Source organism: Tubulanus polymorphus, chromosome 4 (assembly GCF_964204645.1).
Source record: "Tubulanus polymorphus chromosome 4, tnTubPoly1.2, whole genome shotgun sequence".
Taxonomy (NCBI): Eukaryota; Metazoa; Nemertea; class Palaeonemertea; order Tubulaniformes; family Tubulanidae; genus Tubulanus; species Tubulanus polymorphus.
This window is the reverse complement of record NC_134028.1, coordinates 7,777,074-7,803,517: the sequence shown is the minus strand read 5'-3', so window position 1 is coordinate 7,803,517 and position 26,444 is coordinate 7,777,074. Positions and strand designations below refer to the sequence as shown.

The 26,444-nt window shown below is 38.6% G+C and overlaps 4 protein-coding genes across 53 annotated transcripts in view; 2 read left to right on the top strand and 2 right to left on the bottom strand.

Annotated features, from left to right (window-relative positions):
* The first annotated feature begins 5,161 nt into the window (after nt 1-5,161).
* On the top strand, nt 5,162-7,067 carry LOC141904602 (uncharacterized). The gene is made up of 6 exons (XM_074793213.1): nt 5,162-5,245; nt 5,341-5,507; nt 5,588-5,711; nt 5,795-6,154; nt 6,243-6,544; nt 6,690-7,067. The coding sequence occupies exons 1-6, from the start codon at nt 5,179-5,181 to the stop codon at nt 6,837-6,839; spliced, it is 1,170 nt and encodes a 389-aa protein (XP_074649314.1). The 5' UTR covers nt 5,162-5,178; the 3' UTR covers nt 6,840-7,067.
* A 1,527-nt stretch (nt 7,068-8,594) lies between these two features.
* Nucleotides 8,595-12,310, top strand: LOC141903984 (uncharacterized). The gene is made up of 4 exons (XM_074792412.1): nt 8,595-8,731; nt 10,004-10,588; nt 10,930-11,112; nt 11,519-12,310. The coding sequence occupies exons 2-4, from the start codon at nt 10,049-10,051 to the stop codon at nt 11,789-11,791; spliced, it is 996 nt and encodes a 331-aa protein (XP_074648513.1). The 5' UTR covers nt 8,595-8,731; nt 10,004-10,048; the 3' UTR covers nt 11,792-12,310.
* Nucleotides 12,311-13,769: 1,459 nt separating this feature from the next.
* LOC141904097 (uncharacterized) overlaps nt 13,770-26,444 on the bottom strand; it is a 145,874-nt gene continuing 133,199 nt past the window's right edge. For 40 of the 50 annotated variants that reach the window (XM_074792571.1, XM_074792570.1, XM_074792588.1 and 37 more), the window contains 2 exons: nt 17,132-17,168; nt 13,770-15,635 (listed from right to left, as the gene is read on the bottom strand). In XM_074792571.1, the coding sequence (XP_074648672.1) occupies nt 15,422-15,635; nt 17,132-17,168 (251 nt within the window). In that variant the 3' untranslated portion in view covers nt 13,770-15,421. The other 10 variants (XM_074792601.1, XM_074792602.1, XM_074792607.1 and 7 more) reach the window with 2 other exon arrangements.
* LOC141904102 (uncharacterized) lies at nt 18,902-25,596 on the bottom strand. Its single transcript, XM_074792609.1, has one exon. It carries the CDS (start codon nt 25,577-25,579, stop codon nt 20,591-20,593), a length of 4,989 nt encoding a protein of 1,662 aa, XP_074648710.1. The 5' UTR covers nt 25,580-25,596; the 3' UTR covers nt 18,902-20,590.

Genomic DNA, 26,444 nt, shown 5'->3' with positions numbered 1-26,444 from the left:
ATCGCTAATTCGATGAGATATTGGGATAATGGTACTGAAATATTCATACAGGTTTGTAGTTGATTTCTTATTTTACATCATGATCTACGTAGGTTTATTTCAAGGACAGATTATAACGTGCTGTATTTATTTGATACATACTGTAATAGGTGGATAATCCTGAAGATGAACATTTAATTAGTGAAGAAAATCGAGGTGAAACAGACGAGACAACTGCAGACGGATCAAAACTACTAACACCTAGCAACGATACAATAGTGAAACGAAAAGTATGGGTGCAGGAGCGCACTTTATGGAAGAATGGTTTCATTCCGTATTGTTTTACTCCTGGTAAGTAACGTTAGATGTGTAATAATAAAGAAGTTTCCAGTTTCTAGGCGCCATTTTGTGGCGGTCCCTCGAGGTCCCGATAATTTGCGCTCAATTTTAAAACATAAGTTTAGATTGAATATCATATAGTTCTGCAGTCCCTTGCTCGACGAAATCAATTTATACACCATTTTAAAGGAAATGAAATGCAGATATTTGCTGGCGATTCTTTTTGAACGCAACAATTGAGAACAGTGACGATGTGAAACCAAGGACCGCATATCTTAACCGTGCGTAAAAGAAATCGCAATATTTATTAATTTTGAAATATCTAAGTATCTCTTAAAGCTATATTTCCTATTTTCACAGAGGTTAAAGAGGGTTATTTGCAGTTTAAGCCTGCGTTGAATTTTTTTAAATATCTTTCCTGACGACTGATCTGTACCCGCTTGAGTTTCAGATTACGCGCAAAAGGGGTCTCCCACTGCGCACCGCCATTTCACTGAACATTGAGATTTTTGAAAAGAAATCACAAAAATAAGATTTTAAACTGGTTTGTAATTATCACTATTGCTTCTGATGGTTATATATTACCTTTATTTTCGTATGGTTGAAAATGGACTTTGAGTGTTTTGATGAATTCGAGTTTTGTAGCGTTGGGAAATTAAAGGATTTCTTGTAAGAGTGGGGACTTTCTGTGTTGGTTGCAAATGTGGCCTAGTTGAGAACCTAATTTGCGTTTCAACCGATTGTACCACTCATGGTTGGACACTAGGAAAAAAATCTAAGTTTTTATATATTTTTGAATATGGGGCGCAGCTGAAAGTTGCCAAACTGGACGTTGACCCCCTAAAACAGAATATCAAATGGGGGACAGATATGAACCCCTTTAAATATTATATTGCAATTTTATATCAGTAAGGTTTTCTGGTCGATGTTTCCCAGCAAGAAGGTTGAGATTCATTAAATTCATCGTATGATCGAAGAATGAGGGATTACCAGAGAGAGATATGTGTTAAATATGTCCTAAGCGTTTAAATTGACTGGCACATTCACCATCGACTCTAAAACGTTTGATTTCACCGAACACTAAATCGGCGCTAGGCTGGACGGGCTGTATACGACAATTCTTCAACTGGGCCGTTCACACTTCAATAGCGGGACAAACCGGATCCCGAAACCAGATTAACGAATTGCCCCCGCCAAAATACGGTACAAAGAAGATATGGATTATCATCTCAAAATATCCCCATGGAAAATGTGAAGAAATCAAATTGCATTTAAAAATTTCTTGTCGCAAATCTCAATGTTCAGTGAAATTGCAATGCGCAGTGGGAGACCCCTTTTGCGCGTAATCTCAAACTCAAGCGGGTACAGATCAGTCGTCAGGTAAGATATTCAAAAGATTTTAACGCAGGCTTAAACTGCAAATAACCCTCTTTAACCTCTGTGAAAATAGGAAATATAGCTTGAAGAGATACTTAGATATTTTAAAATTAATAAATATTGCGATTTCTTTTACGCACGGTCAATATATGCGGTCCTTGGTTTCACATCGTCACTGTTCTCAATTGTTGCGTTCAAAAATTCCAAGAATCGCCAGCAAATATCTGCATTTCATTTCCTTTAAAATGGTGTGTAAATTGATTTCGTCGAGCAAGGGACTACAGAACTATATGATATTCAATCTAAACTTATGTTTTAAAAATGAGCGCAAATTATCGCAACAATGGGGCCCTTGCGGGACCGCCACAAAATGGCGCCTAGAAACTGGAAACTTCTTTATTGGCATTTGGGATACGCGCAATCTACGAGCAATTATCTGAATATTGCCCGTACGCACGATAGAAACATTGATTGTGGAATGTAAAGAAGTGAGATTAATGCGAGGTAAATATCGTTAGGCTTTATAAGTACATGCATATATTAGATTCTATGGTATACTTTCCCTCAATTTCACACTGTGTCCACGTTCTGGATGGAGATTTCACTTTTCTCTCTAAAGGGCAGTTCACGAACTCAGATAAGCAAAAGGTACGCGTAGCTTTAAGCAAAATAATGGCGGCGACTTGTTTGAGATATAGCGAGCGAAGCTATTGTGAAAAGGAAGGAAAGAAGATTCGGTATTCACGTGCTTTCAGCGGGTAATTTTAACCTTTCTATTTTAATGAGTAGTAATATATCATGATTAGGACTTAGCCACATTTTGACGTGGTATCATTTGCACGCAGAACTTCTTCAAATTCTTAAGTATATGTGATAATCGTAGAACGAGCTAAGATACGCATTATATATAATCTTTCTCTTTTTGCAGTTGCCAGTCAAGTATAGGAGAGGGCAAAAGAGGAGCTAGCACCAATTTGGGATTGAAAGGGACCAATGTTTGCATGTATGTAAGTTGCTTTATCATTCAAATTAGTCCAAATACATGCATCATTACAAATATGGATTTTTGCGTTACATTATTTCGAAAATAAATTGAGATTTATATAGAATAGAAATGCCTGTAAATACATATTATGTTACTGGTATAGGGAAATATTGATCTATCCAGATTGGAACCATCATTCACGAAACCATTCACGCGACAGGATGCTGGCACGAACAGCAGAGAACGGACAGATCTGCGTATGTCATAGTATCCGAAAATGAATACTTTGAAAGCAGTCAGTTCGGTTTTATGGAAACAATCGACAGTGCTCCATTCGACTATCGGTCTGTGATGGCTTACAGAGGTGCCGTAAGTACATCTTGTCACAAACGAGAAGCAGCCGATTAGTTAAGTTAATTTGAGTGAGGAATGTTAATGGGTGGATCTGTTTTGAAGGGAAGACGAGGACGACCAGCTATGTTTACAATAGACCCCGAGATGGACTTCGCTACGATTATTTCGGGAGGAAATATTTTGACATTCTACGACAATAAACAATTAAACGATGTATATAAATGCGCAGGTATTTCATCTACCATTTCATTCCCGACTTATGATGTACCCTCATAGAAAAGTTCGTTCTCTTGAGTATGACGAAGTTAGGACTCAAATAAACAGAATCCGATATTTTTTTTAAACATTTTCATTGTCGCTTTGGCAACTGGGCAATGTTTTTAATTGACAACAGTGGGAATGAATGAATGTACAAACCTTTCCTAAAAAACAGCTTAGATAACAAAATCAAAGCCATCAATCTAAACAAATATGCCCGTTTTTTAATCTGTTTTAATAAGTTTCAAAATCTTTGCTCTACAACACCTTTTACTTAGCGCCTAGTTTTACATTTATGAATGAGATAATATAATTGGATATAATTTCCAGGTCGTTGTGGAACAAATCGATGTTTGAATGAAGGCTATCTTAATAAAAACTGTAAATGCGTATGTCCAGATTTCGTTCGGGGGCCAAACTGTGGCCAAGTATCAACAGGTAAAAGTCTATAACTATAAGTCTACATGATTATCTTGAACTTGTTCTAGCGCAGGTTCATGGCGATGAATGCAAAGCAATAATGACGAAATTAGTCATATCTATATATGTAGTACTTAAGAACAGTCTCTTAATGATGATTAAATATGTTGAAGGATGTGGTGGAGTTATAAACGTATCTGGAACTAGGATTATGACGTCATCAGGCTACCCGAATAACTATAAAAACGGCCAGACATGCGCATGGCTGGTCAAGGTACTCGCTTAATTCAAAGAGATCTTAAATTCATATTCAACTAAGTTTAAATTTCCATCTATGATTATATTTCAGGCACCAAAGGGATCAATAATGACAATAAAGTTCTTAGATTTTGACGTGGAGGGGTCCCCTACAGGTTGTAAAGATAGTCTGGAAGTACGTTACCATGGATTAGGTAACGTTGGACCAAGGTATATCGAAGCTAAACACGTATCATCATAAGGATTTATCTACTACGGTTATTATCATCCGCAGATGACCTATTTCATTTTCAGATATTGTGGTCGTGGTGTCAAGAAAACGTTTGAAACGATGTTCAATAACGCCATGCTTGTACTAAGAACTAATAGCGGAGGTCAGCGCAGAGGTTTCAAACTACAGATAGATTTGAAAAAAGATTACAGTGAGTATATATCATTTAAGAAATAAGACATATTTCGGATACTTCATCGAATAGAAAGTGGTTGTTATCAATTACTGATGATGTTTCGCAGGTTGTAATCCGAATCCTTGTAAAAATGGTGGTAAATGTGTGAAAACTTTGTACGGGTTGATTATGTGTGATTGTCGGTTTGAAAACGTCGCCGGACGCTGGTGTGAACACAGTAAGGATTTCTGAAGTGTGTTTCAGATTTCTAAAACTCGGTCTTATTTACAGGAACAACACCTTCTTGTTTATTTCTTTGTTTCTCAGCGAATGGTGCCTGGTCTCCGTGGGGTGGATGGTCGAATTGCCCGGGGCGATGTGGTTTGCAGACTCGGAGAAGATTATGCAACAGCCCTGCGCGGTCAGGTCGAGGTCTATCTTGTTACGGTAACTCCGTCGAGTCAAAACCGTGCGGACAATGGCCATGTGACGGTAAGTCGTAAATTCTAAATTTCATGAACCTAGACCTGCCTTTTACATTAATAATATACCATCGATTTTATTGTCATAGGTTTTTTTACATGCAATTTCGACAAATATAATCTTGGAACGACGTACTGCCCATTGAGACAAGTAAAGAACCTAAAAGCGGATAAATTCAACGGAATGGTTGTTAACAATGATATGGCAATGGTAACCTTGAATCGTCAAATGACAACCTACGTACCCAGAGCTGATGTTACGTTGGGTACTGAAAAGGGCAAATTTTTTTGGAGTGGCCCGAATCAGAAATGGTACAAGAAGGGTTACCAAGCATGGATAATGTCACCAACAGTGTCTACAGCCGAGGCGCGTTGTCTACGCTTTTATTACCAGTCAATATATCGAGGTCTGTCCGTAATATTTTTCATTTCTCTGAAGATGAACAACCGTTCACCATGCGCATAATCATCGATTAGTCTATCTTCTATCTTCTTTGAACAGGGAATCCGAAAAATCCTGGGACTTTTGTGGGATTTAGGATACTACGAGCGGATAATAACCGAGAGATAGCAGGTTATTCAGAGTTTCCGATCGTTATCAAATACCAAACGTGGCATCTATTTGAAGTGACCATTACGGACATAAAAGGTGTTACGCCGCCTTATAAGGTATCGAGGAGCCAGATTTCTAGATCACTCTTAAACTACAACATGAACCGGGGCTAACATCAAGGTTTTATTCTCATTAGGTGGTTATATATTTCTGGTGGTCTCCTGGGCAAGCAGGTTCCAAACCAGGAGCAGGGATTGATGATATTTCACTTTTACCGGGAAGTTGCAAACAATATGCAGAAATGAAATACGCTACACAAGGTGGGTTTGTGAATTGATGAATTTCGTTACAGAATCTATATGTCGTTTATGCTTTGGTAATGATATATTAATTCGTTTTATAGGAAACTGTGATAACAAAAACCCAAGCTGTAAGGCGTGGTCCGAAAAGAAGGAATGTGAGAAAAACCCGAAGTATATGTTGGTAAACTGTCCTGTATCATGTGGAGCGTGTGTTCCGTGTACGGACGCCGACAAACGGTGCTCAACTTGGGCGCATCAGAAGGAATGTGCTAAAAACCCAGTTTACATGCTATCGCAATGTCCAGTATCGTGCCACCAATGTTTACACGGCTGTGTCGACCAAACTGTTGATTGCGGAAAATGGGCCAAGGCGGGAGAATGCAGCAAGAATTCTAAATGGATGTGGGTTTACTGTCCAAGAGCTTGCCGTAGATGCGCATCAGGATTTCTGGTTCCAAAAGGTAAGTTTTGAAGGAACCCCGTTGAAACAGGGTTCGATGGGCTTTACCTTTCTTCGATAGAATATATGGACAAATTATTTCGTTTCAGTTTGCAAGGGTGAATCGTTGTTAGAAGGACAAGGCCACACATTTACCGCGTCCAGTTACAGCGGAAAATGTCTTCCCCGAAACGTCGCTAATAATAATGTGGACTGTAACCAGTGGTGTTCGGCAAAAAATCAAGCCAGAGGCTCATGGGTTCAAGTTAAATTCAAAGGTGGGGCCAAAGTGGTAAACACAGTGGCTTTGTGGAGGACAGGGCACACTTACGTTGTCAAAGAAGCCACTTACAAATACAGTGTTGATGGGGTACATTGGTACGACGTGTTCCATCGAGGAACCCAGAATAAAGTAAGCTGTTTTGTTTCGTTGTAATCATACCTAAAACTTTCTCAACTAATCTCAAAACTGGTCCAGGTGATTAATTCTAGACCTTTCCTTCAACTGCAAAAGCCACCCACCTAAAATAAAAACTGTGATTGAATCATCTTTTCAGGTTTTTGATGTCGATTCAAATTACTTCAGCCAACAGTTCAAAGCGGTTTACATCCGAATGTACCCGAAGCTGTGGACGCCACACGATAAAGCGTGCGCGCGCTGGGCAATGGAAGGTTGTGATGCCCAAGATATTGAACATGAATTGTAGAACAAAACTTTTGTTATGGAGCAGGCTTAATGGCAAACCTCTGTCTAAGGTCGGATTGCGACTGTTTGACACGCGATGAGATCGGTTGCTACCTGTCGCAAATCAACCGCAAATGGGTGTGTCGATTTTGCTGCTATATGTGAAATGTTCACACGTTGAATAAAAACCGTGTAATGCATATAACTAAGTATTCCACAATTACATTAACGATGTGCGAATACACAAATAAAAGACACCAGTGAAGTTCATTACTTGTTCCTTATTCCTTATTCCGTTACTTATTCAGAATTCATCTCCCAATAAGGAACAAGTAACATGTTACTTGTTCCTTGTTCCTTATTCAGATTTTCGTCTTTACCGGTTCAGATTTTCTTGTTACTTATTGAGAATTCATCTCCCAATAAGGAACCGGTTCAATTTTCGTTACTTATTGAGAATTCATCTCCCAATAAGGAACAAGTAACATGTTACTTGTTCCTTATTCAGATTTTCGTCTTTACCGGTTCAGATTTTCTTGTTACTTATTGAGAATTCATCTCCCAATAAGGAACCGGTTCAATTTTCGTTACTTATTGAGAATTCATCTCCCAATAAGGAACAAGTAACATGTTACTTGTTCCTTATTCAGATTTTCGTCTTTACCGGTTCAGATTTTCTTGTTACTTATTGAGAATTCATCTCCCAATAAGGAACCGGTTCAATTTTCGTTACTTATTGAGAATTCATCTCCCAATAAGGAACAAGTAACATGTTACTGACCCTAAAAGTCCAAAGAAAAGACTGCATAAAATGAACAACATATTTAGCTATTGTCAATAGATTGGCGCGGTTTAACTATAGTGTCTGTCGTTGATGACGTACAGCGGATTTCCTATGACCTAGGCAAAACGTAGCTTATCCAAATGTAGTTGTTTACCATGATTTCATCGCATGAAAAATAATCAAAACTCCCTGCTCTATCTTTGTTTGTTAGATATGCATGAATCCTCGTCCCGAGACTCTCGTTTTAATTTTGTTTCTTGTATAAAAAAAATTCTATTAGACTGTAATCTTAACCATATATGGGAAAATTTAGGGCACAATCCAAATATAACCAGATCAACTAGAATTGTATGTAAATATATGCAGCAGGGTTTTCTTAGTTTTTGGAATTCAGAGATCAATGATCCAACTCACAGCCGGTATAACTTTTATAGAACTATGAAATCTAAATTTCAGCTAGAACCATATTTATTATTCTTAAAAGACCACTCTCTAAAATCAGCAATAGCAAAACTTCGAATGTCATGTCATAACCTTATAATTGAAAAAGGAAGGAGACTCGGCATCGCTCAACCAAATCGTATTTGCCCTCAAGCTGTAACGCTGTCGGCGATGAATCCCATTTTCTTTTTTATTGTAAACTGCAGGATAATTTAAGAACTAAATATGATGACACTTTTCTTTCGGCCTTTACTAATCCCAATAAACCAATCTTCTTAAATATTGCGAAATTCATATATCATGGGCTTGTAAATATCACTTAAATAATATTGTATATATATGTTAGACATTGTATTAGTTTTCTCTCCTTTTATTATTTTTCTGTTAGTGCACATCTTTGTGTCACACATTTTTGTTTTTTGTCTGTCTGTTGTTATTGTTGTTTTCTTCATTCACAATCTTATACTTTGGATTTATGATGAATAATTTTAAATTGAAATTGAAATTGAAATTATCGGTCTCTATATAAAGTGCTGTATCGTGCCGTATGTTGGGTAGGCCTGTTATTTACCGTGTAGCGCGCCGGGTTTTCCCCTACGCAGTAGTCAGTGTACCGCGCGTAAGTAACATAGTAAAGAGAGAGCTCACCCATCGCGTGGATTATACAAATAAATGAGATTAGCGTACAGGTATGACCGCGTAGTTTAAAAAATGTATGGTTTGTTGGGGTTTTCTCTAAGATCTCACATAGAAATCATCGTATGAAGTGATAAAAACGACCATTTTGCTGTCCACCATAGAATCGGTAGACCTCCATTTTGAGCTATCTCTCGTCAAAAAAGGTGATTTCGTTGTGAGATAATTGTCGGAGAGTGGTGGTTGAAGGCTCGTTCGAAGCAGAAAGTCTTGTAGGTTGTATTAAAGCTTATTTCATGTGAATCGGTTGAGAATTTTTGGAATTACAGTCGATTGAAGTGGAGAAGTCATTGTCAGATTGACAATTTGTTGCCACCCTTGTTTTTATATTATACAGGGATAGTGGACCTGGTCATTGATATTGGTTTTATTCATTCACTATCAATTGTGACAAGTCCCTGTGGTCGAAACCTCACTCTTTTCGGTGGATTCTAGGTCTTAACATACCATTTTCCGTAGCTTGGTCTATCAAAGAAATCATCTTTATTATTTTGTATTCGTATGAAAAAATGGCCCTTTCTGTGAAGGCGTGTAATACATTGTAGTTGTATAGACATATAAGGCTTTTTTGACGACTAATGATAGGCATAGTACCGCGTACTCTGCGTTTGCTTACTACCGTAACCATGGTACGCAGATTGGCATTGTTGTCATGTCTGAGCCACCATTCATAATGGCTCACAGTGAAAAGCTTTCTTTCTAAAAATGCCTGACACCAGTACCGTGCTTTTCATAATCGTCCTGGCCGCTTTGTTTACTGCAACAGAATGTGTTATCAGTACCAGGCCCTTAGCCATGGGCCATCTAAGGGGTAGCGATATAATCTACGGGATGTGGACCTAAACCACATCAGTTAAGCCAAGCGATGAAGGCTCAGAGTTTTGGTCAGCTCTCATTTGGTTTCAATGTCTGGTACTCCGATCAGAAAAATCACTGGCTACGGCTACGTTGGCTACGGGCTCGAGTACATTTCTTTAACTTACATCTAAAAAACTGCCGGGTCTGTTATTGTTGAGCTTGATCTAAGTAAAAGTGTGGCCTACACAGGGCCGTACCTAAATTTTAGCGGGTAGAAAAACTCAGGGAAGTTCTGTAGGATATAACACGTGTGGTCATAACATAATCATGATCGGCCGACAATCTTTTAAACGACCGTCAGACATTCGAAAGTCCCAGCGGGCAGCTATATGCGTTCACTCTTCGTGAACTTTTGGAAAGATTTTATTACCTCATTTCATATACCTTCTTTTTATATATCGTTGTAGAGAAGTTGATTAAATCTCTGAACGTTGCACTTGTTTGTTTCTACCATGGAGGGGAATGACGACATCATTGCTAGATTTGGCTCTTTACGGGCACGAGAAGATCTCATGGAAAACAAACTTGGCGGTTTGAGGCAAACGCGAATCCCAGTAGAAAACATTCGAACAGATTCCGCCACTGAAACTTTCGATGCTTCGCGAAACAAAAAAGGCTCAAGAATATGTCCATCGTCTAGTTCCTCTTCGTCTAAGAAGCCAGATAATGAGAAACTGGACTTTCTGGACATGACGATTTTGAAAAGAGACATGAAGGCTCCTCCGCTACGTTTACGACAGGTCGAAAATAACTATAACGTGAAGTCTGATTGGTCCAGTATACAGAGGCTGGTGGATGTCGGAATTTGCCCGGGAGATCGAATCGAAATAAACAGAGAAAGCTACAGCCATTGGGGCATCTATTGTGGCCATTGTAACATCCACAGCGATTTACATTTCCTCGTGCACTTAGGCGTACCGTTAGATGAACCGAAATCCCGTGCTCTGAGTCAGTTCAAAAACGGAGAAATACGTATCGATGATCTGAAAATGGTAAAAGAAACGGAAAAGACGATGTTGGTTGTACAGTGGACTCACCTTAATCGGTACCCGCCGTGGTAAAATCTTACAGATATATTTGGGAAAAGAAACTTCCCTGGATCCAGTTCCACAGTTGTGAGTAAACATTTGACCCAGAGTTAACTCATTGAAAATGAACTAATTTTAACTCAGAGTTAACTCTAACTCAGAACTGTGGAACTGGATGCTGGTTTTCATTTCGGATATATCTGGCCCATCTGGTGAAATATTTCAATCCTCAAAGCGACCGAGTAAGGTGGAGTTTACGTGTATGTTTTAGAATTGCTATTAAGCAGCCCTATTTTTCTTTTCAGATTGCGGGGGTTTCTTTAGCTCGAATCAATAATGAGATTGACATCACACACGAGCCGTACCCTAAAGAAAAAGTCGTCGCACGGGCTATTGACCAGATCGGGAAGAACGAGTACAACCTCGTACTAAGAAATTGTGAATGCTTTACGAATTGGTGTCGATATGGAATTGAATTCAGCCATCAGGTATTCAAGAAGATTTAACTTGAAAAAACGTATAAAGTCAGCAAAAACGATGTAAAACAAGATATTACAATTCAGTTCAGAAAGTCATTTGACAAATATCACTAATTCCATCAAAGTGATGGCGGACTACACTGTGCAGGTGGCGGAAGGGGTGGGATCGAGGATGTCGGAAACAAGAAAATCCCATCGCGAGTCTCACCCGAACGATGTGGTTTCACAGTGAGATTCACTTTATTCGTAATGATGAATTCGTATTTTCAGTCCTTTCGTGAACTCCCTATACGTCTGTAGTTCAGTCACATATATTTCGCATTTCACTTAAAATTCGTACAAAATCTGCCTGTCATTAAGTTCTTCGAAAAATGCGGACTTGACTGTATTTGCCTTGACATTTATAATTTTGTAGGCATATCGGGGGGTATCGGCTGCTGCTGCTTGTGCAGGTGGAGCATCGACTGGTATACTAGGTGTAGGTATGGGAGTAGGTGCAGTGGCTGGAGTTGGCGTAGGGGCAGTAGCTGGTGGTGCTATTGGAGCTGTTGTAGGCGGCCTGGTAATACCCATCGTCCATCTGGCTAAAGCATACCAAGCCAAAAAGAAGGAAAATCGCAAATTCGGAGTGAAAAAGGTTGCCCCGAATGTTATTGAGGATGGAATTATTGACAATGGCATCAATTAGATATACAATCTACAATACACCAGCGAAATAATCGTGTAACAATACAATATATGTTATATCTATAGTTTATATCAAACAACAAGTCTCCAGAGAAATGTAGGAGTGTGACGGTTTCAGTGTTTTCTTGATTTATTTATTAATTTATTGATTCATCTATGTGAATGATATTGCTTTTATTTCGCTCGCATTCTTAGTATGGTGCTGTGGTTTACAAGTTGTGTCATGGTTTTTTCGAGTTTTCAGTACGTGTATATTAGGCATGGGTTGGTTTGGTCATATAAGTATCGGGTCGGATTTGATATTTGTGGGACTTGTGAATTTTTTGTAATGCAGTATCGGCTTGCGTTTAGAAGGCGAGGCTATATTGTTGGATAGAAGGCTTGTAAGCCGTAAGTTTATATGTAATTGATTTAAGATAGTGTTACTTATTTTGATTCATTATATCTATATGTCGTGTTGCTAAGTTGTAGTTCTAGTGTGCAGTTTGATGTGAAAAGAATAAACGTGTTATATGTGTTTAAAAGATCTATGCAATTCGTCTTCGGTCTTCGTCGATATCAATTAACAGTGCCCTGGCATCGAATCTGTTACAACTACGATCAATTATCTGTCAGATAATTGCTCGTAGGTTACAAGAAGCATCAGGGAATCGTCTGCCTTCATATCTCGACAATATGGTGGCTGATTCGGGCCATTACATAAAATACCTGGTATGAAAATAAGTGCGCCAGAACGCCAGAGCGCCAAAATGAAATAAAAACGTCGAATTTTCTTTAAAAATCCGTAATTCCGTTTTGGCGCCCGCGCCAAAACAACGAAAAACGTCGAAATTTCTCTAAAAATCCGTTTTGGCGCGCCAAAACAAAGATTATTCCGAATTTACACAGAGGATCAACGCGCCAAATTGAAAAATAATTTTACTGTGGTTGAATGCTTGTTTTGGCGGGGCGCCAAAACAGAAATAACCGCACCAAAACGAAATAATTTTTGTTCCCCGAGAACTTTCAGAGAAAATTTGACATTTTTTGTTGTTTTGGCGCGGGCGCCAAAATGAAAGTTCGTTTCAGAGAAAATTGGACGTTTTTTTTTCGTTTTGGCGTTCTGGCGCCCTGATTTGCATACCAGAAATGTTTCGCTATGGCCCTTATCAGCCACCATACGACAATGCTTAACATAAGTAAACCTGCCTTACTCGGACTTGGTCAACTCTGACTCAAGCCTAACTCGGACAGAAAAGGAAATCATTTTTCTGACTTCTTAACGTACTTCCCTATTTTGTCGGGTACTCGCGTCAGTTAGGCGAGCTTTACTGTATCATGTATATGTAAATGTGTATAATTTGTCATTTATCATCTCTGAAGGTAACGCGAACATTTAGAGAACAGATTTTCTCAATCTAACTCAAATACCGTTCTTTATAATGCCAAATTCGTTATAACGCCATGTATTTCATTAGTCTCGGCAGTGGCATTATAAAGGGCTTACCCGTACATGTCATATACTCCGAGCCGAACCATTTGTATATCCTGAGTTTGTTATCACTTTATCCGCAGGGTCCTCCGTTTAAGCATCTGCTGGCCACCGAATCATCAGGAAAAGTTGATCGAGGTTTTAAGGAATACGTTTTTGAAATTTTGGTGTTCTCCAAGGCTATTTGATGGCTGTCATGAGGGAATAATTCATATTTCTCAATAAAATGAAAAAAATTCCAAACAAATTTGGGGGACTAGTCTCTCTGAATCCGCCCTCGGATGCTGAATATGCCTGGGGCACAGACAGTTCACCCAGTCCCGCGAGTGGTCGTATCCACAGTGATCTCTGTTGCTCTATGATCCTTGTGTACCCCTGTGGCACATCAGACTCTGAGGTTCTTGGTGAACACCAAGAAATGTCTTAAATCCATACGGCTCGGTCCGTCGAAAAAAGCGGAATCCTCTAGAGTTGAAGCGCAAAATTGAAAAGGAAAATTGAACATTTTCATACATGTATTATATTGTATCGCTTTAAGGAAGCATTTATTATTGCAACATCAAGAGAATACATTTACACCATTGGTGGCCTCAATGTGAACAGACTCGCATGATGAAAATTTTCAAATTAAAATCTTCTTTTATCGATTAATAGTAATAAAATTCCTTTCGTTTAAGCTTGTGAATGAATTCGACTTTTCGATACATTATTACAATGAAATGTAGTTCATTTTTTTAGCAAAAACGAACTGTTTGTATGTTTCTATATGGCAATTAGATATCTTTGTGAAAAATTCAACACATACATTGTGAAGACATAATAATCAAGGGCCCTATTATCGCGCGAATATACTTACATTTCGCATTTACTTAAACTAATCATTATTAGGCACCTAATTAACAATGGCTTTGAATACTTAGTAACATAAATTGCCATTGGTGGCGCTTTTTGATGACGAAAGCAGTAAACAATGTTGTATGAAACACATTCTAAAATAATATTCAATAAATAAAAAGCATCGAAGTTACAATCACAGACGAACCGACGTCATAAGAGGATTCGCCTTCAAAACGCAGAGATCCAGAATATTTGACGGGGACCGGGCCCGCAATATTCGCGTCAACATCTGAGATCTGAACGGCGAGCGATAACTAATTGTCATGACCTGGCGAGGGTTAGATTCACCAATTTCGATTGATAATAATCATTTGAAGTAATAATCACCTGTAGCGTGATAAAAAAGAAGTTATTACACCCAATTCACCCAGGAATTAACCACATCGATTTTACGCACATTTTATCCATAAAACATGCAGCGATACAGAGCAAAGAAATACAGTCTACATTCTCGGTATTATCGATATATAGCGAAGTGTTTTATCTCCGTTGATAATAATTATGATAATAATAACTATAATGACCCATGTTACTATACAAATCCGAGTTACTGTCAGACCACTACGACCTAAACACGAATTATAAACTCACAGCTAGGGGGCGCTGCCGATGGATATTGATCGTTCGCGTTGAATAATTACGCATTTTGGGGCTACGCAATCGAAACAGCGCCAACGGCCAGAATATCGTCATGACGACAGCCAATCGATACATCGATCAATATTTTCAATTTAGTTTTGATCAATTCAAATCAAAAAGCAGCAGAGACATAATTGTTAACTTCTTGTTTGATTGTTTTCCCAATTTAGAATGCTGCCTATGGGTAAAGAATTGACACGAGGAACTCCACCATAGTCTGAAGTCATTTAAAACGAACCGTGGTTGTTTTTTTTACTCTAAAAGCGTTATGAAACCGTCATTACGTGACCATGCAATGTTTGATATGCTCCCAATGCGTGTGAAGGAGAACAATATTATTGATCGTTATTTAAAATGACGGTGGCAAAATAAGCAGACGCAAATATATCAATTTAAAGAGATATAACACAGCAACATTATCTTACAATACAATGAATTGAGGATCTCGTCGGATCTCGGTGATTTTTAAGCAATAAAAAATCTTGCATTTATATACTACACATATAAACCACTAATGCCTGTCATCGCGTATAATTTTAAATCCACGACTAAGTTTTTTCTTTTTTTGAATATCGATCTCTCGGATGTAGAGGTGATTAGCCGAGAGAGTCACGAAGGCGACGATTATTGAGTCTTATTGTTATCGTTCGACTGTTGGCCTTGTCGAAAGTCGCCTTTAGTGTCCATGAAGTTTCCGATGATCTCTTGAATGCTGTCACGGAGTTCGTCTGGACCTTCGTTGTCGCTACTGATATGAGTATCTTCATGGATGTATGTCTCTTCGCAGCCGTCATCGCGTACAACGGTTTTCTTGTGTACTTTTTTCTTCATCTTGACACTAAAAACCAATAACGTAAATTTTTTTTTCAGCTACAAAATGACCTTGGTTTGTCATGTCACTCTTCCAGGGAAGGCATTTCACAATACTTGGTACCTATAAATAGGTATTCATGGATTCTGAATGGTGCCTTTGTGAAGTTCTAATACAGTAGAACTCGCTTAATTCGGACTTTTCAATTAATTCGGACGAAATAATAAATCCATTAAACCCGGAACAATGTACATAAATCATTATTCGGATTTTACTTTCATTCGATTATCTGGGCAGTCCCTAGCCATCCGTGAGCCAAGAAGTGAGTTCTAGCTGTACATGTATGTTTATAACTGCTTTGTCAGTAAAATCTGATGGCTAGATTTTTTCCCACATATTGAAATGTCATGTTAGTATCTTCATATAATACTGAACACTCAAATAAGGGAAGGGTGAAAATCAGCTCTGATGGTTTATGAAATAGATAAGAGATGATCCAGATGGCATATGTAATACATCCAAAGTCTGTTACAATGCCATGCTTTTTAATGCCACTGCTCGCTGAGTGCCAACATTTTTCAGAGAACATGTTTGCCCAATCTAACTAGATACCATCTTTCTAAACGCCAATTTCGTTACAACGCAATGCTTTCCATTGGTTCTAACAGTGGCATTACAACGTACTTCGACTGTACATTAGTTGATGATTAAATTTCACGGTAGAATAGCCACACTCTGGCGTGGAGGACAGATAATAAGTTTAAAACCCACACTACAAAATTTATAAGATTAAAAGCAAATTCTATTATTCAAGAAATTAAAACCAAAAGACACAACGTACCGTACTCACTCTCAAGAGACCATAATCAGGCGTTGGGGTTTTAAACTCGTTACATTTCAGTAGGTTTTATTCGGAACAGTTTATGAAAATGAAACAATTAGATAAAAAAGTGCTTACTTGGTGGTTTAAATATCTGTTTCTGTTGGCATGCTGCATTGGATGAAACAAAAAATAATTCGGTTAGGGAAAACAAAAAAGAACAGGATCTTGTCGGTTTAATTTCAATCAACAATTTCTTATGATGCAAGCTACATGTATGCAAGCCTTTCCAAAGACGACAATGGGAATGAAAGATGATTATTGTATTTTCAATCGTTCATTTGTTTGCATTTCTAAGATAGTCCAAACTGAGCCGTTCTATTCAACATGCATTCGCGGAATGATTTACAAGAAGTTGAAGGAAAACATCATTAACGTAGGATTAATCAAAGCCAGACTGGCTGCAAAACTTGAGTATAATCTAACAAGCATTTCATGAATTCGTGAGCCAGTCCCACAATTGTGGATTAACAATTGACTTCGGGATAAAAATGAACTCACAATTGTGGACCCGAGTCGTCGTGAATAGTTAGTAAAACTAGGTTATTGATATCGAAACCGAGTGCAAAAATCATCTGACATTTCGGATATTGAATAAACGTGTTTTGTAGCATTCTATAGATGAGTTTCGTAGTCTACTTACTGAGTTGTTTCTGTTTCTCCGGCAACAGCTTCTTCATCTGCGATAAATGAAAAAAAAGAAGAAAAACCCGTTAATATTGCATGGTATGACTATACTGACTATATTCCCACTATATATCAACTGAACCGAATAAATGCATCGACTCTTTTAGCACCAATGATAAACCTTAGTGTTTCACACCACCTTCCTAACGTCGTCGCCTTATAGCAAAAATACTTTCACACTGATAACATCCACAAAATAAAAGTGACACATAATTCATAAGGTTGCAAACATCGATGGAATAAAATGCCACCCCAAACACTGATACTCTTTAAAATGAAAATACAAATATGGTAAATGAAATAAAACATGAATTAATGATGTGATACGCGACAGAAACATATGAACACTCGTATTTGAAGTACAGAGGAGCTAAGAAACTTACACTATAAGAATACAATCGATATTCAATTATTTGTACACCAATTATCCGTAATTCATGAAATAAATAAGATCTACGCTAATATAGCTAGTAAAAGGGAAGTGGTTGAGTGGAGTTCATCAGAATATGAATGAGTGAACTGTAAGGAGCTATAGTCTGGAATGTGTTGGGGAGGACTCAGTCAGAGACAAGGTTAAATTGTGCATACTAGACAACACGTTTGTAGTAGGAGCACAGTCAATAATCAGGATTTTTTTTCTGATCCGTGCATTCAATATGTAAAGAACGTTTGAAGGACGGAGAAACTCAAAACCCTGAAAAACTGTGCATTCTCAACTACACTCGCCACCTGTTTTTTTCAGGAGTGGTTTCATGTAGTCCATGACCTCATCTTCTTCAGAATCAGTATAATTTTCGGTGTGCATAAATTGCGGTCCAATTTGACGAGCTGCATGTGTACAAAATAAGGGAAATTGCTGAAAACTCAGAGAACGTTTCGAGTTCATAGTATATTTGAAACTAACACCGAATAATTCTTGTCCAAATCTGTATTATCCAAGGTAAACGAGCTAGCTGCCCCACTTGATATTGACTCTATTTTTTTGTCAAGATAGTAGCGGTCGTTAATATTCATGGTTTACCATAATAATCTGGAATACCGTGACCTAAATCCTCTAAGTGCTCGTTCATATCAAATTCTGCCACGCCATCATCATCTATTGATTCATAACGTTGCATGCGTTCCTGATGGCGTACTGAAAAAAGATAGCAACCATCATCACAGCATGGAAACTATCATTAATCCAATCCCTATCGCAAGGATTTGATCCTCACACACACCCTGGCGACTCTGCGATGCGATATCATAATCCCTGCATGGGAAGACATCCAAATGAAGACTCCTGATAGAAAAATTCGCCCGTACTCAAAATACCAACTTAAAACTTATCGCACTACTAATCATTAACAATGACCAATCAGGCTATTTAACGTATTTCAATATTGCAACTGAGTATGAAAAAACCACCATTGTATATAAAATGAAATTTGAACAGCCAACTACATAATCATTTGAAGCTAAATCAGTAATTTCGAAATAAATAATCTTAACGAAATAAAAGATTTACTGTGAAAGAAATTTAGTCCCATTACAATTTACAACAAAAACTTTGTGAAAATCTAGCCTTTACTATATGACTATATATTCAAGTATGACACTGGGATACAAATTACTGAAGCAACAGAAACTAGACAACATTGTTTAGAAACCTTTTTTCAGGGCTGCTGCTTCTGCACAGGCTTGTTCTTGTTTCGCTAGTTCTGAAAATGACAACCAACAAATCAGTAAAATATACAATCATAAAGACAGTGATAATAACAATAATCCAACAATTCATTAGTATTCATGAATTTCTGCTAATGTCAATAACAAAACGTTATAAATAATACGGATAACTTTTTACTGCTGATTATCAATTTTTCAATATTTCAGTTAATGAAACGTTAGTTATTCATATTTTATGTTTAAAGCAATGTCCAACTTTTAACCTGACGGTTACTGCAACTTTTTCGAATTCAGATATTTAAAAAAAATACGAATAAAATTGAAGGCACTGATGAAATCAACGAAAAAAACATTTAAACAATTCTATCACACACAGCGTAAGGCAAAATAATAGCAAAAGTGACGAATAAAAAAATGCTGATTCAGAGTTCAGCGTCCTTATCCTAATTGATTACGAATTCATATGAGATGATCTTTATTATAACTTTCCACCAGATGGAAACACCAAAGATTTCTGAATTTGTGGTCAAAATATCAAGGGAATGGTGACATTAACTGACACCTACCCGGTCCAAAATAATTCAAGCTTTGAAATGAATTTAAGAAAGCAATACTCAACAAAATACAATCTAACAATTTTATCATATTCTGTAAATTTATCATTACATATACATGAACATGTATATGAAAGATATGAAACATAAAGTCGTTCGAAAAAGCTTTTCACACAATTCAGAAACTGAAGATGAAGACAACAACTAATTCGATGTTATAGCGTAGAACAATTGCTAAATTTAATAGCAAGACTGACTGAGGGAAGTTGTCGAAACCATCTTAGGTGTTCATAATTGGCACTGGACAATCCGTTAAAATCCTTGTGGTGTATTGTAGGGGCAGTGAGTGTGAACTAAATCAGAAAACTGAGACCATAAAATACATCGAAAAGGCCGTGACAACAGGGCATGCAGGAAGAACTGACCAATCACGTTCCAGTACTGCTTAAACTGACTACATTTGAAAGTGACAGCGCTTCTGGTAAGGATGAAGTTACCAATGGTGGATCACTAGTTTTGTAAGTGCTCGTTATGTATACCAATACCTGGGTAAACACCAGTTCTATGGAGACTTGAGTCACCTGTTAAAAGCATACCTTCCAAAACCTGGAATTCATTTTTGTATTGTCAACATATCGAAAGTAAGTGTCAAACGGCAAAGCTGCTTACGTGTCTGTTTCATTGCCAATATCTGGGTGACACCAGGTTATTGGAGGATATAGCTTGTTGGAAAAATGTTTTCAGATTAAAATAGGATAAAAGATTCTCAAAGATTAAACAAGTTTATTATTGTGATAAATAATGAAAATGGGTGATCGCTTGATACAATATTTCAAAATCCCCTATTTTGCTATTTTGACATCTCACCAACGAAGATATTGATATGAATCATATTTTTAAAAGTGATGATGCATCTCTAACGTAGCAAGTAGTCATGGTCAGCCAATGTTCCGTCATCTCATTTTCTAATCGGCTACAGCAGTACTGGAACGTGCGGCTGTGCGAGCAACAATATTACGTCTGAAAGTTCATTAAAACTGCACGAATAATTAGTAATGTAGAAAAACAAGACGAAAGACAACACAAGGTGTGTGAAGCAGAGAATGCAATGAAACCTGAAAGGAACACTGAATTGGCAAAACAACATAACCTGCAACTAAGTTGAAGTACGAAAAATGAACAAAAAAACTGATCAGTTAGTACACAGTGAATGCATGCTGGGTATCACTACCTCCTTCAGATGTTTGTTGTTCGTAGGCGCAGTAGCAATCATCAGAGTGAGCAGATTCAGAGGACGGGGACGATTCAGGTGGTGAGGGTAATTTCTTAGAAAAGGTTAGAGCCATATCTTCACGATCTTCCATTGGCTGGTTAGATTCCAGACTTGTTTGCCTTTCGGAATACGTTGTTAACCTGCTAAAGTCTTGGTATTTTGTTGTTACGGAATGTGAGTAAGATTTTGAATGGGAATGGGATGTTACTGAACTAGAAAATGAGCTTTCTTTTGAATAATTTCCCTCTTTATCAAATGGATTTGATTTTTGGGGATAATCTAATTCTGAAAATGATCTAATGCCCTGATCCATGTGAACATGATGCATTTGCATTACCTGTTGGCTTGTCATAGACTCAGTGTATTCGTTTGTCTCTTTTATTTGTTCTAGATGCCCCGGAAACTCTTCCATTGACATTTGCATAATTTCACTTGTACCTGTCGCAGATGATTTGATTGTTTCATCTGAGTAAGTAGAACTTGTCTGACTCCAGGCACCAGACTCGACTGACATGAACATTATATTATCGCGTTGAATATCAACAGATGTTGTTGTCATGGGAGGCTCAAAATCAAAAGATTCAGCGGACATTTGCATTTCATCACCTCCTTGTAAAGAATCCGTTTCGAAACAATCAGCCATTTCAGCCTCAGCAGGCTGTTCAAGTGAATCAGTGGATGCTTCCATCACATTTGCACCTCTATGCAAAGTCAATGAATCTGTAGAAGCTTCCATGACACCAGGAACAACTTGGTCGCTAAGCGAGTCAGTACTAGTCATCATGACATCACTGACTGGTTTTTCACCCGTCAATGAATCTGCAGAAGCAACCATTACTTCAGGATATGAGGGACCAGTCAGCGAATCAACTGAAACAGCCATGACATCGTCTGTCGGTTTTTCACCAGTCAGTGAGTCAACTGAAGACTCCATGACATTAGATTTAACATCAGTCAAAGAGTCAACTGATGACTCCATGGTATAGGAAGGTTTTTCGAGTGGAATAATCACAACAGTCAAACCAGGTTTATCACTGGATGAATCACCTGATTTAGACATTTTATCATCAGGGAACTGTTTGCTACCATCGATAGAATCAGCCGATGATTGCATAGCAGCAGTTGGAACCGATTCAGACTTACTTTTGTCACTTTCAATATCATCCTGTCCCTGTAAGGAATCAGCATCAATGTCGTGATCTACATCTAATTTACTAACAGCCTGTTGGGCAGCAGCATAATCCGCCATTGCCACAACAGATATTGGATCAGGGTCTCCATCTAATGAGTCTACATCATCACTCTTAGCAGTCAAACGTCCATCACTAACATCCTGAAAACTCTCCACATTCAATGATGCCTGTTGAATAATTTTTTCTATTTCATGTGAACCAGATTCTGAATCTTCGCCTATACTGTCTGGATCCACCCCCTCAACTTGATCTTTTCCTTCACCAGAGGGTTTTTCTAAATCTGTAATTGAGGCTGCTTTTGACGGAGGACTCGAACTATGAATCGGCGCAGGCAACTCACCTGATTCTAGCATTGTCACAATTCTCTGAGCTTCACTTTCTACCTCCTCAGAAATCAAGGCTTGTTCAATTTGTTCGAATTCTCGTAATGAGGACATAGATGAACACTGAGATGTTTTTGTTAGTGGTTTCCCATCTAAGGACCCCCTTCGATTTTCCTCAATATCTTTTTCAATAAGTTCAAATTCTGCTAATGATGATAGAGAACCACCACCAGCACTACTCTGACTCTCAGGAGTTATTTTCTCGTTAGAAGAGCCAGTTTGAATTTCAGACTCCAGTCTCTCAAATTCAGCTAAAGATGATGAAATTGACACATCATCTCGTTCTCCACTCTTGCTATTACCAATTTTCGGGAATGTGCCTAGTATATCAATTTCTCTTTCAATTTGTTCAAATTCAGCCAAAGATGATGGGACCGATGAAGCCAAAGAGATGTTGTCAGGGTCACCCATTCGACTAAATAGTTCTCCACGTGCTATTGGTGAATGAACCCCGGGGAAGGATCTACCCTGGTCAGATTGTGGTGATTCTATGTCTTCTTTTTGAATGGTGCAAAATTTCTTTTCAACCAGAACTGGGGAGTCTATATCAGATTTCTCAATGAATTCGAATTTTTCACTACCATTAGAGGATGATTCAGGCGTCAGGACATCTTTGTCCCGTACATCAATACTGAATACAGGTTGTGGCTGTTCCTCAAAATGATCAGGATGGTCGGAATGAAATGATGAGGTCATGGAAGCAAAGTCGGCCATTCTATCTTCTTCCTCGTCTTCCTGTTCAGCAGCAACGACTGTGGTGAAGCTGTCAACACTAGACGAGTCACCATGATCATCAGGACTTTGCAACATTCCAGGATCAGTGACAATGCTCATTCGCTGTACCAGCTCATCAGTTTCACTATCAGAGTCTTTGTCATTATCCTTTGGACTACTTTCCTGAGAACTTGAGCATTCCATTATAGTGCTAAGAGTCATTTCATTTAACAACTGATGTGGACTGATGGGTGATTCTTGATCGGATGATTCTTCAGGTATTTCGTCAAGACCAGTGTCAAGGAACTCACCTGCCTGGCGAATCTCTTCATCAGATACTGGTTGATCATCATCATCATCGTCATCATCATCAGATGGTTGCATATCTTGAGCATCAACATCATCATCTCTATACGCAATGACACCGGGTGACTGGACATCTCTCTCTGGACTGGGTTCTGTCTCTGGAACACCTCGATGAACTTCTATCCTAAATTGCGTTTCTGTCATATTGATCTTATCTTGAGGCTCTTCTGGGACTACTTCAGGATGATGCATTAATCCGATTGAAATATCTGAAAGTGTCTGTGATGAATCAGGCATGCCACCATCTGTTGACTGATGACTGGGTTGAATTGATTGCTGAACAGATTGGTCAGGTAATGGACCTTCAATCGTAGACCGTCCACTACTGGTGTGAAGGTCGCGTTCAATTCTTTCTGTACTGGCTGGAATTATCGCAAGTCCTGTATCCTCATCGGATTTCTCATCTTCATCTAAAGCTTCAACTTGCTCCACTCCTTGTATGGGTTTAGTAGTTTCTTTTTCAACATCTTCATCTACCATTGTGTAATACGATGTTGGATAATCTTCTTGTAATGTCTCCTTATGCAAATGTTGAGTGACAGTTATCTCAGGGATATCTTCAGCTAATTGGCCATCATCTATATGCTCTACCGATTCAGCTAATTGCTCTGAATATTGTGAAACAACTTCTGAAGGGATAGTCACAGTTGTTTCAACTTCATACTGCATCTTTACCTGTCTTACTTCGACTGCTGTTGTTACAGCCTCAGTTTCAGTAGTTTCCCCTGGTGAAGGAGGTTGATCACGATGTACCTCATGCTCTACATATTTGTCATCCTTTTCACTCACATAGTTATCCTCCGGTTCCTCCTTCTGATCACTAGGCTTATCCTCTTGATCTTGCTGGTCATCTGTAATATCAGACGCTTTAGAATGGGCTTGTTCTATTACCTCATGAACAAACTTAGCTGCCGTCAGTTCTAAATGATCATCTTGCTCTGCCTCATCAAATTGGAAAGTTTTATCAGTGGTATCATCATCCTCATCTTCAATCAAATATGAATTGTCTGGAATAGGAGATAAAGGTCTCTCTAAATCAGGAATGTCGGTCATGGGTTCAAAGCGATCATCATCAGAACTACGCAATTCGCGCAACTGAGAATCTGTCCTGGAACCACTGGAATCCCTCATATCTGAGTCTGGTCGAGCGGAATCTTGCGAAATGGGTCTCTGATCTTCAAATTCTCTCATTTCAGATTCGGGTCTACTTTCAACTAGTTGAATAAGTTCTGGTTCAGGTGGTTCTAACAGTTCATCTTCAAGTTCAACTGCAGGTTCAGATTCAAGAATTCCAGCATAGCCAAGAAGTTGATCATCGGCAGTCTGAGTAACTGATTCAATTGGGAACTCAGAGTCAGGGGATATGGGCCGATCAGGAGATTTAGGAGTAGTATCTTCTTTCTCCATATCAACAGGGGTTGTACTGTCATAAATGAGAATAGGTGCCAAAGATGAAGGCATATCTGTGGATCGATCTAATGGCATTTCCGAATCAGGCGATTCAGCTCGTTGAAGAAGAGATTCTTTTTCTTCCTGTCTCTGCTGAATTTGTTGCATTCCTAAGAAGTCAGCAACATCTTGCTGGTCATCACCACTGTCCTCATCACTGGGACAACTAGGAGGTGCACGGGATTTCAATGGGTCAATTACTTGAGCATATTTTTCATCATCCAGAGCTGCTTCACCAAATATTTCCAAGTTATCAATATTGTCAGTTTTTGTCTCAATGTCATGTTGTACAGCAGCAGAAATGACTTCAGCTGCCATGATTTCAGCAGCTTCTTCAACTTCCATTTGCTCTTTTACAGAAGCGACGCCTTCTTGAACAACATTTGTGACAATAATTGATGCTACATTAACTATTTGATCGTCATCCGAACTTTCCTCTTTAATTGCTTCGACAGATACAGTCAGTTCTTCTGTTGGCATCTCTAAACCATATAAAGTTGCATCTGATGATGCCATGCGATCAGAAGTGGTTGGCACGGACAAATCTTCAATCATTGATTCAGTCATAACAGTTGGTTCATCATCAGCTAGATCTGATGATAATTCAACTAACGCATCTGAATGAATAAGTGTTTGAGCATCAGATTCAGCTGTCTCCTCCAACAGAGTTCCATGTTGGTGATCATGGTGAAAATCAGAGATGATAACTTCAGTTACATGCGTAGCATCATGATGTACTTCAGCATGCGTCACTTCTGTCCAACTACTTGTTGAACTTTCAAGGGTGGAAACTGTACTTTCAAGCATGGCATCTTGTAATCCTGCAATTATTTCATCCTGATTCTGAGATGATCGATCGTCAGTTTCAATTTCAGATTGATTAACAGTAACAATCTCCCTAGAAACTTCTTCTGGCGAATAATCTACCTCAGTAGGTCCATTAGCATGCATATAAGATTGCTCACTTGGGATATCTGGAATTGGGAGTATTTCTTCCTCCATTGCTGAATAAGATTGATGAGCTGGTTCAACAGTCTGTTCAATAACTGATGATGTAAAAAGTGGGAAAGGTGAGATAGGAGCTGATTGCTCACTACTACTTATTGGAGATGGTTCAAATGATGGGGATGAGTCATCGTGTGTATCTGGGGCTACTTCCACAAATGGTTCAGCAGCTGCAGATATTACAGAGATTTCATACTGCTCATAACCAGTCAGATCATCATCTGTGATAATTTCAAAAGTATCTTCATCTAATGCCACAGGTAAACTTTCTGCCACTTCTTGGCAGATTTGAGAAGATGATGCAGAATCTACAACGACAGGGGCCGATAGACCCGTTTCAGTTGTGTCGGAAAAGTCAGTATCACCTTCAGATTCAACTTCTTGGATGACAGGTGGTTGTAAAGAGTGGCGTTCTGGTTCTGGTTCAAAAACTTCATCTTCAGGACTTGACAGTATGGCTTTTGGCACTGCGGCGACTGCTACTTTCTTATCAACGCTGTCTGGCGAAATATCAAACGTTTCAACCACACGCGACACATGGCCAGAGTCGAGGTCATAAGTAGCAGCTAATAGAGTTGGTTCACGTTGATCCTCAGATGAAGATGAAGATGTGATTTCTTCAGAAGCTGCCACCCGAGGCTTTGTTGTTTCACCAGTTTTAGAAGTC

Bases quoted from the DNA above. Each gene is read 5' to 3' on its own strand.
- LOC141904602 (XM_074793213.1), top strand. From the start codon at position 5,179: ATGTCACCAACAGTGTCTACAGCCGAGGCGCGTTGTCTACGCTTTTAT. The intron at 5,712-5,794 runs GTGGGTTTGTGA...TTCGTTTTATAG, and splicing joins AATGAAATACGCTACACAAG to GAAACTGTGATAACAAAAAC. The intron at 6,545-6,689 runs GTAAGCTGTTTT...TCATCTTTTCAG, and splicing joins ATCGAGGAACCCAGAATAAA to GTTTTTGATGTCGATTCAAA.
- LOC141903984 (XM_074792412.1), top strand. From the start codon at position 10,049: ATGGAGGGGAATGACGACATCATTGCTAGATTTGGCTCTTTACGGGCA. The intron at 10,589-10,929 runs GTAAAAGAAACG...TTTTCTTTTCAG, and splicing joins GTATCGATGATCTGAAAATG to ATTGCGGGGGTTTCTTTAGC. The intron at 11,113-11,518 runs GTATTCAAGAAG...ATAATTTTGTAG, and splicing joins GAATTGAATTCAGCCATCAG to GCATATCGGGGGGTATCGGC.
- LOC141904102 (XM_074792609.1), bottom strand. From the start codon at position 25,579: ATGCTTGAAAGTACAGTTTCCACCCTTGAAAGTTCAACAAGTAGTTGG.